The sequence below is a fragment of the Morchella importuna genome (genome assembly GCF_003444635.1).
Source record: "Morchella importuna strain M04M26 chromosome Unknown Morimp01GS011, whole genome shotgun sequence".
Lineage (NCBI taxonomy): Eukaryota > Fungi > Ascomycota > Pezizomycetes > Pezizales > Morchellaceae > Morchella > Morchella importuna.
In genome coordinates this window covers 205,317-222,981 of record NW_025763408.1, presented here as the reverse complement: position 1 = coordinate 222,981, position 17,665 = coordinate 205,317, and the positions used below count along the sequence as shown (strand labels likewise).

The 17,665-nt window shown below is 44.3% G+C and overlaps 6 protein-coding genes across 6 annotated transcripts; 4 read left to right on the top strand and 2 right to left on the bottom strand.

Annotated features, from left to right (window-relative positions):
- Positions 1-957: 957 nt before the first annotated feature.
- On the bottom strand, positions 958-1,689 carry LAJ45_04494 (uncharacterized protein; the record flags this gene model as incomplete). Its single annotated transcript, XM_046114074.1, has 3 exons — positions 958-1,315; positions 1,372-1,530; positions 1,595-1,689. The coding sequence occupies 3 exons, from the start codon at positions 1,687-1,689 to the stop codon at positions 958-960; spliced, it is 612 nt and encodes a 203-aa protein (XP_045972596.1).
- A 1,119-nt stretch (positions 1,690-2,808) lies between these two features.
- On the top strand, positions 2,809-3,549 carry LAJ45_04493 (uncharacterized protein; the record flags this gene model as incomplete). Its single annotated transcript, XM_046114073.1, has 5 exons — positions 2,809-3,003; positions 3,074-3,099; positions 3,173-3,267; positions 3,348-3,405; positions 3,480-3,549. 5 exons carry the CDS (start codon positions 2,809-2,811, stop codon positions 3,547-3,549), a joined length of 444 nt encoding a protein of 147 aa, XP_045972595.1.
- A 696-nt stretch (positions 3,550-4,245) lies between these two features.
- Positions 4,246-5,954, top strand: LAJ45_04492 (uncharacterized protein; the record flags this gene model as incomplete). Its single annotated transcript, XM_046114072.1, has 2 exons — positions 4,246-4,843; positions 4,897-5,954. The coding sequence occupies 2 exons, from the start codon at positions 4,246-4,248 to the stop codon at positions 5,952-5,954; spliced, it is 1,656 nt and encodes a 551-aa protein (XP_045972594.1).
- A 670-nt stretch (positions 5,955-6,624) lies between these two features.
- LAJ45_04491 (uncharacterized protein) lies at positions 6,625-12,136 on the top strand (the record flags this gene model as incomplete). Its single annotated transcript, XM_046114071.1, has 16 exons — positions 6,625-6,656; positions 6,713-6,803; positions 6,862-7,042; positions 7,625-7,674; positions 7,738-7,810; positions 7,878-8,074; positions 8,150-8,159; positions 8,222-8,682; positions 8,734-8,964; positions 9,024-10,277; positions 10,332-10,454; positions 10,504-10,749; positions 10,805-11,023; positions 11,077-11,519; positions 11,579-11,708; positions 11,768-12,136. The coding sequence occupies 16 exons, from the start codon at positions 6,625-6,627 to the stop codon at positions 12,134-12,136; spliced, it is 4,110 nt and encodes a 1,369-aa protein (XP_045972593.1).
- A 1,194-nt stretch (positions 12,137-13,330) lies between these two features.
- On the top strand, positions 13,331-14,996 carry LAJ45_04490 (uncharacterized protein; the record flags this gene model as incomplete). Its single annotated transcript, XM_046114070.1, has 3 exons — positions 13,331-13,416; positions 13,487-14,774; positions 14,838-14,996. The coding sequence occupies 3 exons, from the start codon at positions 13,331-13,333 to the stop codon at positions 14,994-14,996; spliced, it is 1,533 nt and encodes a 510-aa protein (XP_045972592.1).
- A 1,043-nt stretch (positions 14,997-16,039) lies between these two features.
- Positions 16,040-16,780, bottom strand: LAJ45_04489 (uncharacterized protein; the record flags this gene model as incomplete). Its single annotated transcript, XM_046114069.1, has 4 exons — positions 16,040-16,228; positions 16,302-16,511; positions 16,572-16,649; positions 16,709-16,780. The coding sequence occupies 4 exons, from the start codon at positions 16,778-16,780 to the stop codon at positions 16,040-16,042; spliced, it is 549 nt and encodes a 182-aa protein (XP_045972591.1).
- Between the last annotated feature and the right edge of the window lie 885 nt (positions 16,781-17,665).

Genomic DNA, 17,665 nt, shown 5'->3' with positions numbered 1-17,665 from the left:
TTACTTACACTTAAGGAATAGTGCACCGTCATATTGATTTTTCGGCGAAGGGTACATATACAAGACATCCTCCGGAATTCGCGGCAGGTACATACTTTATTTTTTGAATGATCAACCGTTCTGGGCGCACTTTGGCAGATTTGTATCTTCAACAGGGGTACTTAACCTATCGTTTCTAAATTTGCACTTGCACTTTGACGTGTTCACGGAGCCGTCGGGGCCGTCGACCGAGTGATAAGATATGATGGTATAGAACCCGAGTAAGCATACCACAAATACCGACACTATGTGACTTTTGCAGCCACAAGGGTACTCAATGTAGATACACCTACATACCGTAGTAACAGATCCAGGGGATCCTGGTCGGTATGGGTCTAGTTCAGGGCTAGCTACTAGTAAGCACATTTTTCGCTAAGTCTCGCTTCTCCACAGCATTTTTTGTTCATTATTGTTACTCCCAGGATACCCACAGAGCTTTAAAAAGCAAGATTATCAAACATAAAGCAGGCAGCATAACAGCAATCTAAGGTCAAACCCTTAAGTTTCCCTTTAAGCAAGTAATTTATATATGTAGATAGTCGATAAAATCCAAGTCCGTACTCAATCGAGATAAATAGTGCTATTTTTAAATCAAGTAGACGCTTGGCTCGGCGCTGTAGTTGTCCATGAAAGTATAAATACAGGTAGGTAATCTGTCGGCGAAAAATAAGAGGAGGAAAAAAAAGAAAAGAAACTATGCGTTAGAAAAATCAACTCGTATCCAATCCCCAATCACATCAAAACACATCCATTAAGAAAATAAATAAAGCTCCACAGCTAATCATCAAGTGAAATGTGATTCGCTGCTCTTGAACACATCCTTACAATACAACCCTTTTCCGTATTCCCCCATAAGCATCATACAACCCCTAATCATTAATTTCTGCCAGTGCTCTTTTACACTTCGCCATGAACAACTTAGATTCCGACAATTGCGAATCCAGCGGCCAAGCCTGCAACGAGGACACCCATTCCGTAAACACTACCAGCTTCTAACAATGTAGAAGCACCGTTGGATGAGTCGTCGCTCGATGATCCAGAAGTCCCTGTGACGGCAAAGCCGTTGGAATCTGTCTGGGTGGCTGACGACTTTCCAGTAGCAGAAGACTTGCTAGTTGAAGAAGTGGTTGTGGTAGCGTTTACTCGTGTGGGGTCGGTCGCACCGCATTGCTTGCCCGAGGCGCAAAGACTGATGCATGTGGCATCACCACTACAGGCAGTCTGGCAGTCTTCAACTTCAATACGGCAGATGAAAAACGGAATAGTTTGGGAGTATCTGTTGACAGCATCAGAATCTATGCAAAATAAAACTGGTGAAGAGAGGGCTCTTACTCGGTTGCATTGGGAGTTAGGCCGTTAGAGCAAGTGCACTGGTAGTAGAGATTGTCGGGGAAACATTCGTTGGCAGAAACCTTCAGCTCTTGATTCTGGCACAAAAGTTTACACGAAGAGGTTTGTGAAGTACACCACTGATTCCTGACATTGATATCACTGTTTTGTTATAGATTATTAGTATTGCGGTTGTTGGGTAGACTAAGGTAGTCGGTAAACTTACATATCAGTAACGTTAGGGTAGGTGTATACTTGGGCGTATGCTGTAGAGAAGACAGCGCTAGACGCCAGAAGGGTGGAAATGAGGAAGGACTGCATATTGAATAGGAATTAAGGTATTGTATGTGACTTTAAAACAAGCAATAGGGTCAGTAAGGGTCCCTGGTTTGTTTACCTGGATTAGGCGTATTATGGAGGGGATTGAAACATACAGGACTAGGGGGGTATTAGGGACTAGCAACAAACGAATGTGCGAGAAGAGACGAGCGAGTGAGGATGGATAGTTGAAAGGGAGGAAAGAGAAGAGGAGAGGGAGAGGGAGAAGGGGAGAAGGAGAGAAGGAGGCGATTATAAGAGAAAGGAAACAACCCCAAACCAACAGACAATTAAGCGGCTGGTAAGAGAAGAGGAAGGAGCGAATGTTACCCAAACACAAAAAACCGACACACACAAAAGAGGCCTGCAGATAGTAACATTGCCTGAGAGAGTGCCCAGGGGCCCCTGCCTCCCTTCCCGCTATGGACCTCTAGTTAACAGCATCCCTGAATCAACGGCCCAGACAGGCCCCTTACAGTTAGATTTTGTTGTCTCAACTCCATAGTTCGACTATTGAGACCCGATTGGCTCAATTTATTTTTATCCATGCGTTGAGCTTCCCCGGAAAGTTAGGATCCGTCCTTTCCCATGAGTAATAACATTACGGATTAAGCTCAGCTAACTTAGTTATTGAGTCGTTCCCCGTTATAAGTAACGCGCATATTCCAAATCTTCCATCTAACATCCATATAGTTATGGTGAAATTCCAATTGATTTAGATATTCGTCTCGATATATCCCTAAAACTCGTTCGCTATAGCAGATTTGTACTTGCTTGGCATTCGGTAACGGAGAGGACTACATGTACATGTACCTACCATTCCTGTGAACATGTTGATTTTGGCATTTGCATGCTCTTATTCTGCCCACTGTATCTACTTGTGCTTATATTCATGTAGAGTACTACATTTAGCAATTACATGTAGATACATGTATGTGTTTATCCAGTCAATTACGTACGTCCACCGCCACATATGGTGCGGCCACATCCAATGTCCCGCCACATCAGCTCCTTTACCATCTACATACCAGCGTAGCATTTACGGCAGCAACAACGATCGTGAAAACGAACACCTTGAGGCTACATGATAGGTATCCTTCACCCAACAAACCCAAACACAATATGGATGACGACTACGAAGAGCGGGGATTTCATCCTCTCACCATAAAGCTTATCGACCACACGATCATTCCAAGCGAGAATAGCCCTGGAATATGGGCAAGAAGCGCAAAAGTGGTGGATTATTTGATTATTTCTGGCAGTAGGACGAGAGCGGGGGCCTATGTGGCCTGGAATTGCTCGATTGAGACGTTCGAGGTTAGTTGGCGTCTGCTTGGGGATTCATTATGAGTTATTGAGGCTCATGCGTTGCTGTCGTCATACATAGGGAGCTCAGTTTACTGTTCGAAAACGGTGCGCGATTGATTCCACCCCGCTACGACCATTTGGTAGTATTATCCTGGAGATTTCTGACTGGGCAAAATAGGTATTCCGAGTTTGTTGAGCTGCGGGATATGCTTATCGAGACATTCCCAAGATCAGGAGTGTCTATTCCAGCTTTGCCGCCAAAAAGTGTTGTTTGTATGTGTTCCACCTGTCGTTGACGTCCGGAGAATTTGGGTCTCTCCGTGGTTAGAACATACTAACTCCTGGCCTACCAGCCAAGTTCCGTCCAAAATTTCTTGAGGCTCGTCGCCAGGGCTTGTCATATTTCCTCTCGTAAGTTTTATCATTGGGATACTGGTTACGTAGAGTGAATAAGACATTGGTTGACCTGATTTGTTACTGGGTAGGTGCATCCTTTTGAACCCAGAGTTTGCTGGTTCGCCTCTGGTAAAGCAATTTTTGATGCGCGTTGATTAATTATATGGTTATATTTTTCAATACTTTTTATGTGTGTTTTCTTTTCCTCTTTGAGAAGTTTTTATATATCATTTTCTTTTATTCATTTCTTTCACTTTCGTGATTAGCATATACATGTATGTATGTACTTAGGCATCTACGGTAGACTTTTATGACTTTTCTTTTAGAATCAGGCTGGTTATGGAGATTGGGCTGGGTTAATAAACGGTGGCTACTGTAATAAACTGAAGCGTCAAAAGCTGCTTAGAATTATCTCATTCAAGAGATGAATGAAGCCCAAGAATGCACTCTAGCGAACTCTGCCTTGCAGCGCAATATCGATCTGCGAGTGAGTTCAGATGCTGATGCACCTACACTTCGACCGTGTTATCGAGTTTGGTAGGGTGTCCCGCCCTGCTTGGTTGCTTCCTGTGCATGGTGTGAGGAAAGGAGAGACCCTCTGCGCGAAACCTTTGAACTCTTGAACCCCAAAATCCCAGCTCTGTCAGTAGTTTTTGTTCGCGAAGACACTACTACGGTGTATGTACTCTGCGCAACCAGTCAGCCAGGCAGCCGACGTCGGTCCCATCAATTCTGAACAAAAGAGACCTTGAAAAAGAAGCCCCCCCCTCATTACTTCCCGCTGTCACGCCCCCCCCCGCCCCCTTCCTCTCCCCCACTAGTCATAGAAGTGAAGAATGAAAACGTCTTTACATCATGAAACGAAAGGTCCATATAATTCTGCGCTTCAGCAAACAAGTCAATCCTCCTGCTGCTACTTCTACCTCTGGCTCATCTGAGTTCTCTTCGTCCGAGAACTCCACACCTCCAGCTACATCGTTTACGTCCTTGACACAGTCTCCCGATTCACCTAAGGCTGGGTCTATGGCGCGACTATCTTCCGATAACGAAGGCGTAGAAGCGCGAAGCGACAAACGCAAGAGAAAAGTTCAAAATAAGTACAAAAATTCCCAAGAACCCGATACAGCTTCTCTACCGACACCACCCTCACCCTCAGCGGATGCAGCCGCTTTCGTTCCTCAAACGTCGCAATTGATCGGGAAGCGAAAACGTTCCATTCCCAAGAGCATCGGTGGTGGAAAAGGGGATCTGCAACCTCCACCCAAGAAAGCCCGGAGGTTTACAGCTTCAAAGCAACAACCTATCCATATCCGCACAACAACGGCAACTACAACAACAAATAACCTAAATGAAAATGATAAAAAAGAAGGCGACAAAAGAGTAACTCGTAGTCAAGACACCCAGCAAAAGAGCGAATTGGCAGAGTGGTTCGAAGACCGAGAGGATGAGGATGGTAAATTATATCTCATTATTCGTACTTAACTGAGTGGCTAATTCAAAATGTAGATTTTGTTGTTGATATTGATCATCCTATGAGAATTGTGGAGAACGATGCTACTCCTAGAAACGCACAAAGCGCCATCACAAACAGAATTAATGGCACCACTGCCAACGGAAATGCTGATTTAAACGACATTGAGGCAACTCGATCCCCAGAAACTGTCAATATCGGAATAGTAGACTCTTTGGCCGAGCCACAGCAATCTATCCACCCAACGCGCCAAGTAGTTATCGAGACTATTAACCTCGAAGAAGAAGCCCGCGCCAGTAGTTCTCGGCTTACTAGGTTTAATGCAGATCCGTTATCAGAAGACATCTATATCAGACCACACACCTCCATGGGAAGGGAGGAAAAGCGCCTACGCAATGTTGAGCGTGATAGGGCAGCCCATGATAAGCAAAGATACGAAGATAGGTTGGAAAGATTACGAGGACCTGACTGGATAAAGACATTTAACCTTAGCACAATTGCCCAGAAACTCGGACTAGTCGAGATGGAGAAGAGAAAAGCCGGAGTAATTAGATGGCATGAGTCGTTATTGAGAAAATTCAAAGCATGGAAGGAGGAAGAGAGAAGAAAAAAGCTTGCTGCCGCTGGAAGAACAAGCAGAAGTTTAACAAACAGTCCAGAACGAGATCTGGATGAGTCTGGAGGCCCTAACGGGCGGGCTTTCTACGAAAATGAAGACGAAGGCGAAGGAGATAAGGAGGATGGAAAGGCAGAAAAGGATATATATGCTATTACAGACGATTCCGACGACGGCGATCATCTTCATCGCTCAAAGCAACACCGTCACACATCGAAATCATCCAAGTCCTCTCATCGACTCACCGCCGCCGAGAGTCCAAAGAAGAAACAACCAATACACAAGCCATTCATCTCGTTCTATAATAACCCGCACATGCGTCAAGCTGTACTCAACACTTCTAGAAAAAGTTCACGAAATCTGAAGCCTTTCGGGGTATCCCTCCCGGAGCTCGAAATCAAAGATTTTGAGCTTCCCGAAGAATTCCACCAAAAAACAGCGAGGCATCTCAGGGCCCGCAGGAGGATTTCTAAGTAAGAGATCGTGTTGAGGGTTGCTATTTACGGAGCGTTGGGGAAAGTACATAATATCACATGGTGTTAATTTTTTCCTTTTTTCCTTCTCATATTGCGGTTTTCCGGGAGGTGGTGTATTATGGTATCTTTTTCTCGGGTCTTTTATCTCCATCCCTATTTTATATTCTTTCTCATCCGTGTCTTACCTCCCTAGTAAGCTTCTGGGAAATTCATTGTTCGTATCATTTCTTATTTTTATTCTACTTTGTCTATTGGGATCGTCGTGGGTATGGGCTTTTCTTTTTTACTCTCTTCTCTCTGGTTCTCTATCTCTGGCACTTGCGAATTTAGTTTTTCTGGTGGCATGGCGTGTCATGCAGTGTATTTTTACCATCAGCTTCCGCTGTATTTTCACAATACTGTATATTATGTATATCGGGATGTTATTGTCGAGAATGAAGTGCTAGCAGACTGTAATCTATATATGGCGTTTCAATGTAGACAGTCTGCATGTCATGCGTGGGTCTCTGTTTGCTTCTGCAGCTTGTTCTCGTCTCCAGCCGAGAATTATTCGGTAGCGGTAGGTATACATATACAAAGAAGAGGGATTCTCACGTGCCCCTCCCCCTCCCCCCCTCCCCCCCAAAGGGCGGTGCTGTTTATTGGTTGCAGTAGAGACGTATGTAGGTGCTATGTTGGGGAAGCATTTTCCTGCAGATTTCTGGTTCGCATTGCTATGTGCGATATGCCAAGACCTGAAGCCACATGCGGCTAGAACAGCTACACTAGCCGACTTCACGCCTTTCTGTCTCGACGCCTGTGCAGCCCCATAGATAATGACGCTCAATCATCGCTGACTCCAACAACCACCGTTAGTTCTCAGGCACGACAAGCCTCAATCTACCATTCACTGAGATACCTCTCGACAGGACACGTCTTCGCCTTCGGTAGTCCGCCTCTGTATCCCTCCTCAAACCCCTTTATTCCGCCGCGTCGCTCGTGCCATCACCACCGGGGACTCGACGAGCGTTTCGAACCGTGATTGCTTTGGAATTTCAACAACATTAGAAACGAAAAAGCAGAACAACAACCGCGACAGTTCAAACATACGTGCGCAACGATTGCTAGAGGAGCTTTTGGTATCTTTGGCAAGCTTGAGAGGCTCGAGATCGCTGGCTGGAGGGGCTCAGAAGGATAGGTTGCGGAATACACAGGAGGGGCTTTTAGGGTCAAAAGAAGAGAGGGGGCTTTTTTTTGAAAAAAGGGAGGGAACCTAGCTTGTTCCGTGAAAGAATTTTTTGGGGAGGGGAGCCAAAATAGGATGAAGACCGTGCTCTTGCTGGCATAGAAGGGACGACACAAAAAGGACGCCGAAATTTTCTACGTTTTTTGCGTGTCTCGATCGCACAACTTCACTGAACTACTCCCCACTACGCCACCTCTACTTCAGTATCTTTAACAAGCTTCATTTTACTTTTATTGAATAATTTGACAAGATGCCGGCAGCTACGGAGGTGCCTATATTTGCGCAGTCATCGCAGCACTATTCGCAGTCATCGCAACATAGCCAATCCCAACCACAAGCACAGGCGCCACCCCCGCCACAAGTAGTTTATAATCGCGGGTTTAATATATAAGTTTTCCGATTCACGTTCTGTTTCCCATCGTTATGTGGCTGACAGTTTTGCACAGGTCACCAAAAGGTTGGATTAGATATAAATTTCGCGAACAAAAGCCTGAAGGTATGAAATCTCTGCATCTAGGCCCCCGCAGGGATCTCTGTGCTGATATACACGCGTAAATAGGGCTGGACGGAGATTACCATTAATCCGACAGAGGCTACTTTAAAGCAACTCCGACTGAACTGCAGACAATGCAGTACGTATTATCTTGGGCAGCAAAGTGACTCTCACAGCGGTCAACTAATCTTCTTGTAAAATCATAGAAATTACAAAATGCCTTGTCAATGGGAAGTCCCCATCGTTAACCTATAAGGAACCGTATAGCAGCTTCAAAATCCACGATACCGCTACAGTACATCAGCATCATCAACTTATGAAAAAACTTGACCCGGCGCTCAGTGATCCTCCGGAGCATGAATTGGTTATTCATTTACCTCCGAAGGTTAAGATAGAATCAGTTGTGAGTTCTTTTCCTGCCTTGTTAAAGGCCTCATATGATTGGAAGTATTTGATTTGCTTACAAGTTCGAGTGCAGGATCCCCTTAGTGCTAGCGCTCAAAACCCCCTGTTGGGCGAAGTAATCCTGGTACCAAACGGGAATCTCCAGACATTGCCTCAAATGGAGCTATGACCCCTGCCCTGCCCAGATCAGATACATCTTTCATATTCAGCTCGTTAAAAGTAAGGATCGAATATGTAATTGAACATGTTCGTGATGGGTTCACCTTTGTGGGCTGTGATGCCGGTGATCTGCGATACCCTCATGCCTATACTACCCATACCCCTCTACCAGGATCTGCATGTTGTCTTTTCCCAACTCTTGATGGGATTCACGAGAGGTGGACATGGGAGATTGAGGTGACGGTACCGAAAACCATCGGGGACATTGAAAAGACATCATCTCAATCGCCATCGCCACAGGTGAATGGAAATGGCCCTGTCACTAATGGAATCAACGGCGTTAATGGGACTCACGAGTCTCCAGACGAAATGAGTACGGAAGACGTAGCAGATGAAGATGGGGATCTTGATATGACAGTTGTTTGTAGCGGCAACTATAAGGACGAGGTTTGTTGGAATTCAATAAATCTACTTGAATATTCTACTGACGGTACGAAGGAAACCCATCCTACCGAGCCATGGAAAAAGACTTTAAAGTTTGAGCAACTTCAAGCAGTAGCCCCACAACATATCTCGATTGCAGCCGGTCCCTTTGAACGTGTCAATCTTTCAGAGTATCGAGATGTAGAAACCGAAGAGGCTATGGGATCTATGAGCGTTGATGTGCTAGGGTATTGTCTTCCAGGGAGAGAGCCAGATCTTAGGAACACCTGCATGTTCATCCCAAAGGTATTTCCTGGGAATGTGCCTCACTCTTTCCCCCCTTTATTTTGGCTAACATTTAGCAGGCTTTAGATTATATTTTCAAGGAATTCGGACAATATGTCTTCCAGGCGTTCAAAGTTTGTTTCGTTGATGATTTAGCAATGGATACTACAGAATCAGCTTCGTTAGTTATATGCAGTAACCGCTTACTTTTCCCGGAGCATGTAATCGATCCAATTTGGCCGGTTACTCGGAAACTCACATATGCCCTGGCAACACAATGGTCTGGGGTGCAAGTGGTACCGAAGGATTGGCAAGACACTTGGGTTATTATCGGGATTGCGTACTGGATGACTGGATGCTTTCTGAAGACATTGATGGGCAACAATGAATACCGTTTCAGACTCAAAAGGGACGCGGAAAAAATATGTGAGCTGGATATTGGGCGTCCATCGCTTTACGCTGCGGGATTTGCGGTTCCAATTGATCAGGGATGTTTGGATTTCATCAAGCTTAAGGCTCCTGTAGTTTTGACGATCCTTGAGAAGAGACTGTGGAAAGTCAGTTCTTCCATGGTTTTGCACCGTGTGGTTCGGAAGACATTCCTAGGGGCAGTGGCAGGCGAGCTGAAGAACGGACTCATGAGTACCAAGCACTTTATTCGAGTGTGTGAGAAGAGCAGCCACACTAAATTAGACCCCTTTTTTCAGCAGTGGGTTTATGGATCAGGATATCCACGGTTTGAGGTTTCGCAAAGGTTCAATAAGAAGCGTATGATCGTGGAAATGGGAATCCGACAAGTTCAAGCGACAGAAACCCCAACACATCACAAAGTAACGGCAGAAAGCTTCTTTAATGATGCTCAAGAGCATGTCCGACATATAGCAGTGGGGCCTCCATTGCCCTTGTTCACTGGCCCAATGACCATTCGAATCCACGAGGCGGATGGAACGCCTTACGAACATGTTGTCGACATTAAAGATACATATACAAAACTTGATATCCCTTACAACACGAAGTATAAAAGGCTCAAGCGTTCTCGGCGACAGAAAGAAAGGGCTGCTGCTGGTGCTGGCGTTGATATCAGTATTGATGCACAGAATGATGATGTACTACTCTATTGTTTGGGCGATGTGCTACAGAGTGAAGAGGAGGTAGATGATTGGAGGTTAGAAGATTGGTCGAAAGAGGACGAGGATAAGATGGCACAAGAGTCATTTGAGTGGATTCGTATGGATGCTGATTTTGAGTGGATCTGCACCCTTAAAGTTGGGCAGCCGGACTATATGTTTCTTTCCCAGCTACAGCAAGACAGGGACGTTATTGCTCAGTATGAGGTATAATTTCTGAAAGTATTCAATAGTGTATGGGATTAACATATTTTGCTATAGGCGTTGCAGCATCTTGCAAGCATAAAAGAGTCCGCTTTAATATCCTCAATTCTAGTAAGGACATTGATGGATCGACGATATTATCATGGTATACGCACGGAAGCTGCGCTCGCATTATCTAAGGTGTGTTAATTTTAGCGAGTCTTGGGGCCGCCTAGCTAACGAAATATAGTGTGCTACTGCCGACTTGGCATGGGTGGGACAGTTTCACCTTATGAAGGCATTCCAGGAGTTTTTCTGTTTCCCAGGATCAGCGATACCCAGAAGTAATGATTTCACGGACTTCACCTCGTATTACGTGCAGAAAGCAATACCAACATCAATGTCACGGATCAGGAATCTTTCGGGGGCTTGCCCAACAAGCGCGCAAAAATGGCTACTGGACGTACTTAGGTACAATGACAATTCTAATAATAACGTAAGCCCCCCCTAGTATATGAGAGTTTTTCATAGTGCGCTAACTATAAAAAAAGTTTGATGACTGCCATTATGTGGCGAATCTTATGAAAGCGTTAGCTAACACCCTCACATTGACAAAGAATGCTGGAGGTGAATTTGGCCACCACTATGAATTTGAGGACGACGAGGCTGCGGCTACGCAGGAAGCTGCTATTAGAGAAATTTTAAGGTATCAACGTATGGATCAGTGGCAGCCGACTTATCAGAACATTGTTTCTGAGGTTTCTTTAGAGGTAAAACTAGAGTCTATGAAGACGGGATCTGTGGTAGTTAACGTTAATTATAGATTCGGAGAGACTTGACTTTATTACGTGTGAAGGATGCTAAGATGGAGCTTTTCATGTCTTACACTAGAGAAGGCACACTGGAAACTCTTCGAGCAAAAGCTTTTGACTGCATGATTGATCTTGGCGCTCTCCGTACCCCTGTATTAGTCGAGTATATATGCAAGGTTATCGGAACGGATCCCTCAGCCTATATCCGCAAGCGTGTTTATAGCGCCCTTGTGAAGGGGTTGGGAATGATAGCTACCGGCGACGACAAATCAAAAGTCAAAGACGAACCGGATATGGAGTTAGGCGAGATGATGATAATTGAGGACGGGGGGGACTCTTCGAGCTCACGTAAGGATGAACTTGCCCGAGAGACTATTTCTGGCGCGATTGCCTCTTTGAAGAAGGAAATTGGAGAGGACAAGGTTTTGAAAGAGAGCCTCTGGAAAGCATGCACGTTAGTGAACTCCCGTCGAGAATGTTTGAGTCTGAGCTGACTATTTGCTTGTGGTTTAGGTCTCAAGACATTGGATTACTTGAGCTGCGTGACTTAATAGATATTTGTAGACTTCTATACTCTACGAAGGATTCGCTCATTGTCGTGATGAAACGTCCGCGCCATCTTAGGTGTGAACATATAGGAAAGGTTTGTTTAACGGTGGTCATAATCAATAGTAGATACCGCTTGTTAACACACCTTACTAGGCTGTATTGAGATTTAAGTGGTCATATGACCTCGCAGCAAAGCCACTGCCGCCGCCGCCGCCGCCGCCTGTGCAATTAAAACCACTCAAACTCATCACAACGCCGAAGCCGAGGGTCAACGGTACTCCAATAGGGAGAAAGACCAAGGATTCTAGGCCCAATATAGAGAGGACACCGTCGATCTCTAAGTCGGCTCCGAAATCTACCCCAAAGTCCACCCCGAAACCATCAGGCGCCCCCAGACCGTCCGCTACACCCAAGGCATCTTCCTCCAATAATTCCACGCCCCGACAATCGCATCCCAAGGCCCCTAAGATTGTTTTAAAGCTTAAAAATCCGCTTGCAAATGGAACGTCGAGGTCTTCTTGATTGATATCACATAGGGTCTTTTACTTTTTTTTTGAAATCCAAAGTTTTCCATTACTGCTGTCAATTTGAACCTTCAATCTCTCGCGACATATTTCTCTTCTTTGATGTCTAGTCTTTTTGGTAAGTCTACGGATTTTTAGTTCTTCGTTTTCCTGCAGATGTATCATTACAGAGGTTTTTTTTGTATACTGTTACTATTTCGTTTCACTTCCTGTCTGGGCGCGGGTTGTTTACTAGGGGGATGGGGGTTTTTTTTTTTGTTTCGCAAGGGCATAGCATGAATCGGAAACGGCGTTGAATTCTTTTTTCTCTTTTTCCCATTCCCTTTCGTGTTTTTCGGTTCTTTTCTCACTTATATCTCCATCCTCTTAAATCAGGTACTATTCCCTCCCCCCTTTTTATATTTGTTATTAAAAATGTAGGTTGCGAGTCACTGGGACGATAGCCGTGTTATCGGGCTACTTTGATAGAGGTATTCTGATATGAATGAGCTAGTCATGGAAGATGGTTATATTCAGATATCAACAGGGATGGCAGAGCACGGATATGATGGAGCCGTATGATCGGGATAATTCCAACCCGATCAGATAAAATGGGCTGTCATGAAAAATAGATCTTGATAATTTTCCTTATATGTTCCTCTGGGTAAACTGGTCATGAACCCCCCAGCGAATCGACTTATCATCAAGTACATATATATCAGGCAGTCTCAAATTCTTTTTCTGAAAATTGGAGCAAGAGTACGAAATGAAAGATGTGACTTGATTGCCCTACACTCAACCAACATATCCGTATACAATTAATGAATTAAACAAAAACAAAAACAAAAAAACCAACATATCCGCGCCAAGATATGGTTTTCCATGGATGCCTGAACTTTCCAACGGGGATTGATTTAAGCATATTCATAAGGTATTATCTTAGTTTTCGGGAATCAAAATTTAATACTTACATACATAAGCTGGTGAAGATGAGTGAGTGATAGATGCTTCTACTCCCAACGCATGATCGACCCTAATCTGTGTAACAATCAATACAGCCCGATTTGTATTAGTGCACCGCTTACGTATCCAAGCTTTCAACGTCACCTCATCTTTATGAGATTCAACCCCCAACTGTCAAGAGGATTATCACCACAAACCTGGCATATACTCACCTACAAATACCGTATTATAATTGCCACAGTAATACATGATGCCTGTACGCGATACCAGCGCTGACGCCGGCACCCCAGTTGTCGAAACCGGCGAGAAATCGATTGCCACTCTCGCTACTCTCCGGTAGTCTCTCCTGTGTTCCTCATTTTTATCCAAACGCGATGGTCTAAACGTTTTTCTGACATTGAATTAGCATAGGTGTTAAGCTTTACGTTTACCATGAGAGTTCTAAGGAACATCGTTGGGCCGAGATCTTGTCAATTCAGACCCGCAAAGGCGAGCCATACTACTACATTCACTACGATGAATTCAATAAACGACTTGACGAATGGGTTCCCGCAACACGCCTCGATCTTAAGCGCGAGGTCGAGTGGCCTCGCCCCGAGAAAAAGGTCGCAAAGACTGAAAAGAATGGGAAAGCTACTACGCCACGTGACACCGCGTCACGTGCACCGAAGCGAGCGAGACGAGACAGCCTAGGTCCCGGCACACCTACTGTTGGACAAAAAGCACCAAAAAACAGGGGGAGAAATGCATCAATTGTTCAAGAGAATGACGATTCGCTGGTTATACAATCAGAAACTGTGGGCGATACTGGTACTCCTGGTGCAGAAGATGAGGAGCCGGAAATATCATCTGAGGTTGCGGCGGCTCGAGCTGCTGCTGCAAAACAAGGGAACGCGATTGCCCAACAACCTGATACCTTTTCAAAGGAGCATGAAATTGAAAAGCTTCGAACGTCTGGCTCGATGACACAGTCTGCCCACGAGATTTCCCGTGTCCGTAACTTGTCAAAACTTCAGATGGGAAAATATGAAGTTGAGCCTTGGTATTTTTCACCTTATCCAATAGAATACACAGAGGAAGAAACTGTGTATATTTGCGAGTTCTGCCTTTCGTACTTTGGAGAGCCTCGTCGGTTTGAACGCCACAGGGGGAAGTGCACATTATTTCATCCCCCAGGAAATGAGATTTATCGCGATGCAAATGTCTCATTTTTCGAAATTGATGGTCGACGGCAACGCACATGGTGTCGAAATCTATGTTTGTTGTCTAAATGCTTTTTAGACCACAAGACGCTCTATTACGATGTTGACCCTTTCCTCTTCTATTGCATGACAACTCGGGATGAGTATGGATGCCATCTAATTGGGTACTTTTCTAAAGAAAAGGAATCCGCAGAGGGGTATAATGTAGCTTGTATTCTTACCCTACCACAATACCAGCGTCATGGTTATGGAAAACTTCTGATCGCATTCTCTTACGAACTCTCGAAAAGGGAAGGAAAACTTGGGTCTCCCGAAAAGCCGCTTTCGGATTTGGGGTTGTTGAGTTATCGTGCATTCTGGCAGGACACTATCGTGGATCAGCTCATGCTTGTTAAAGGAGAGACAACTATTGATGAACTGGCCAGTTCGAGCGCGATGACCACCCAAGATGTTATTCATACACTGCAGAATCTCAATATGCTCAAGTACTATGTTGGTTATCCATAATCACGTTCCTTTCAACCTTTTTTGTGTTTTTTTCTGACATCTCTTTAGAAAGGGCAACATGTTATCTGTCTCACCGATGCAATCCTAGCACAGAAGGAGAAACAGAGAGAAAAACAGAAGATTAAAGGCAAACGCACGCTTGATCCTGAACTTCTACAGTGGAAACCCCCTGTATTCAATGCTGCGAACCGTACCTGGAACTGGTAGGGGTGAGGCGTATCATTCTTATGAACTAGTGACGTAATTAGTAATGTCTTTCCTTGCTTGTGGTGTGGTAGTTATTGGTTCTTCTTGTTTTCTAGTTTTATGGGACCTTGAATTCTTGGAGTTATGGGATTTTTTTTTGTGGCACTCTGCCGGTTGTTTTGACAACCAAATGTATCATTTCACCAGCATTATATCAGATTGATGGATGGAATTTGGAGTTCGAAATTTTTTGACACGGAGGAAGGGGTGTTCTAGATACCTCAATAGTTCGGGCGTAACTAGATGTCAGCCTTGACTTGACTGCACTGTATGAAAATGTGGAGCTATATAAAATTTAAAAGGTGTTAGTAGTGTGAGGTTTTCATTCGTACTAAGATGTAATTCACAAAAGCTGTTGCTTGAAGCCGGTAGCACAGCCTCAAGCGCCATGTACGTACTAGATGTAATTGCAGCGAGAATACTACATGTATGTATATAAGGACTTTCAAAGAAACTACCATGACGGCAACTGAAGAAAAAAATTTATAAACTAAATTAGAAACGTCAAAAACCAACGAATTTACCGGTTATGCTCTCTTCCTAAGCCAGATTTGGTTTAGTCCGGAGTAATCATTATATATCACTCGGCAAGGTTCAGAACGCCTAGAAAATTGATTCATTGGTAATTCATTAATTGTTTGAAGCCTGGAGGTTATTGTAGAACACACAACGCGTACGGAGTTGAGCTAACGCCCAAGAGAAACCTTTTGAAATTTGACTTTAAATAAAGTTTCTGCTTTAATAATAGTCTGGGGGTTTATTGATCTTTGGCTTACAACCTTGAAGCCAGTCTTGTCCGAACGTTTCAATCATATGAGTGAGCGGGATGAGGGGGGTGGGGGTTGTGGATGTGGTTAAAAGCCACAAATAACATAAATATAGGACATATGACTTCTATAAACTACATATACATGTAAGTATGTACGGCTACTATATCTCAGTACATGTAATATCACGCCAAACTTTAAAACCACCAAAATCTATAACTTCCAATAACCACCTATTTACTGGTCATGACCCAACATTTGGGGCGGTACAGATTCCGCGTCCGCACTCTTCTTCGGCGCCCAAACTGCGTCTCCCCAAACATCTGTCGTAAGCCCCGCACTCCCAGCAGGAGTCAGTCCTGCTTTCAGCTGCTTCTCGTATGCCACTCCTCTCAACCTCTCAGATTCAGCAGGTGTCAATCGAATCTTTAGCAATGTTAGTATCATAACAACTCCCAACAAAGCTAATTAAACATGGAGGGCCTACATATATCTCTACCCCAATAACATGAACTAAGATAGCAACCCACATTCCCATCCCAAAGGTCAACCGGAACGCAGCACCGATCTTCTCGGGTGAAGATCCGGACTTGAACGACGCTTGAACAGCAACATAGCCATAATTGGCATCAGTCAAGCAGGTAGGATAGGATTCTGCGAACCGAGAGACGTCGTCCATGATAAAGGCGACTTCGTCGCAACGCATAAGCTAAGGTAAGGAATAAGGTTAGATCTTCGCCAACTTTTGTGGATTGACTCTGCGACTCACCCTGTAGTATGAATTGATACTGGTGATGATTTTCGCGCCAATCACCATCACAAGGCGGAGCGTTATAATACTCGACATCTATTGCATATATAGTCAGCTCAGTCTAGCTAAATTGCAACCGTTCCAAGGTTACTAACATAAACCATGGCTCTGATCATCCAGTTCCTGTGCTGGTCAATCTGTAGCCTCTTGATGTTATAGTATGCCATAGACGAAGCCACAAGTGTTATAAAGGACAAAAAATATGTCCCAGCCTGAGTTATAGGATCTCCGCCGAATGCACGACGGGCTATCATGAGTGCACCAGCTGTAGCGATCCATAAAAGGATGAGGATGATGTACCCATCAATACGATGTATTATCAAGGCTTTCTGTTTATATGAGTTACGATCCAGGTCTAAATATGAAGGGAAGAGGGGGGGGGCTAACATGGCGTATAATGGGGACGAATTGGAACACTGATAGGATGCCGCAGGGTAGAATTGCTGCTAGGTGTATCGTGATACCAACTAATTCAGCTGTCAGCTTTGCGTTGATTCTAATGTAAAAGACTAAATAACTAACTTCTATCAACACCATGCCGGTACCAAAACCATTCCCCCGGACTGGCTTCCTTCGAAAAGGTCCCCGCTATATCTAGATATCCAAGTCTGGAAAGCGAGAAGCCGAGTAAAGCTCCACCGAACACGAACCCTGATTGCATTAGATTTGATTTGATGCGGTATATACGAGGTTATGGATAGAACATACATAGAGGGAAATTATAACCTCTGTAAAACCCGAGGGTTTTGTAAGTTGCTCTGTAGCCACGAAGAAAAGTGTTTTCACTTGCATAAGACATTTCAAAGTAAAGAAAGGAAGTTTAGTTATATGAGAAAGTAGGAAAGGAGGAAAATTGCTCTAGATGTATGGCTTGAATTATAGAGATTGAATATACAGTAATTAAGGAGCTTCGCAATCATTCTTATATTCGAATTACGATTAAGAGGTCCTCAGCCTCCCTTCGTCTACTCGGTGAGATAATGCCCCGCCCAAAAAGAAACTAGAAATACTGATCACTACCAGTTTTAAATTCTTTAAGAATTATAGTGGTT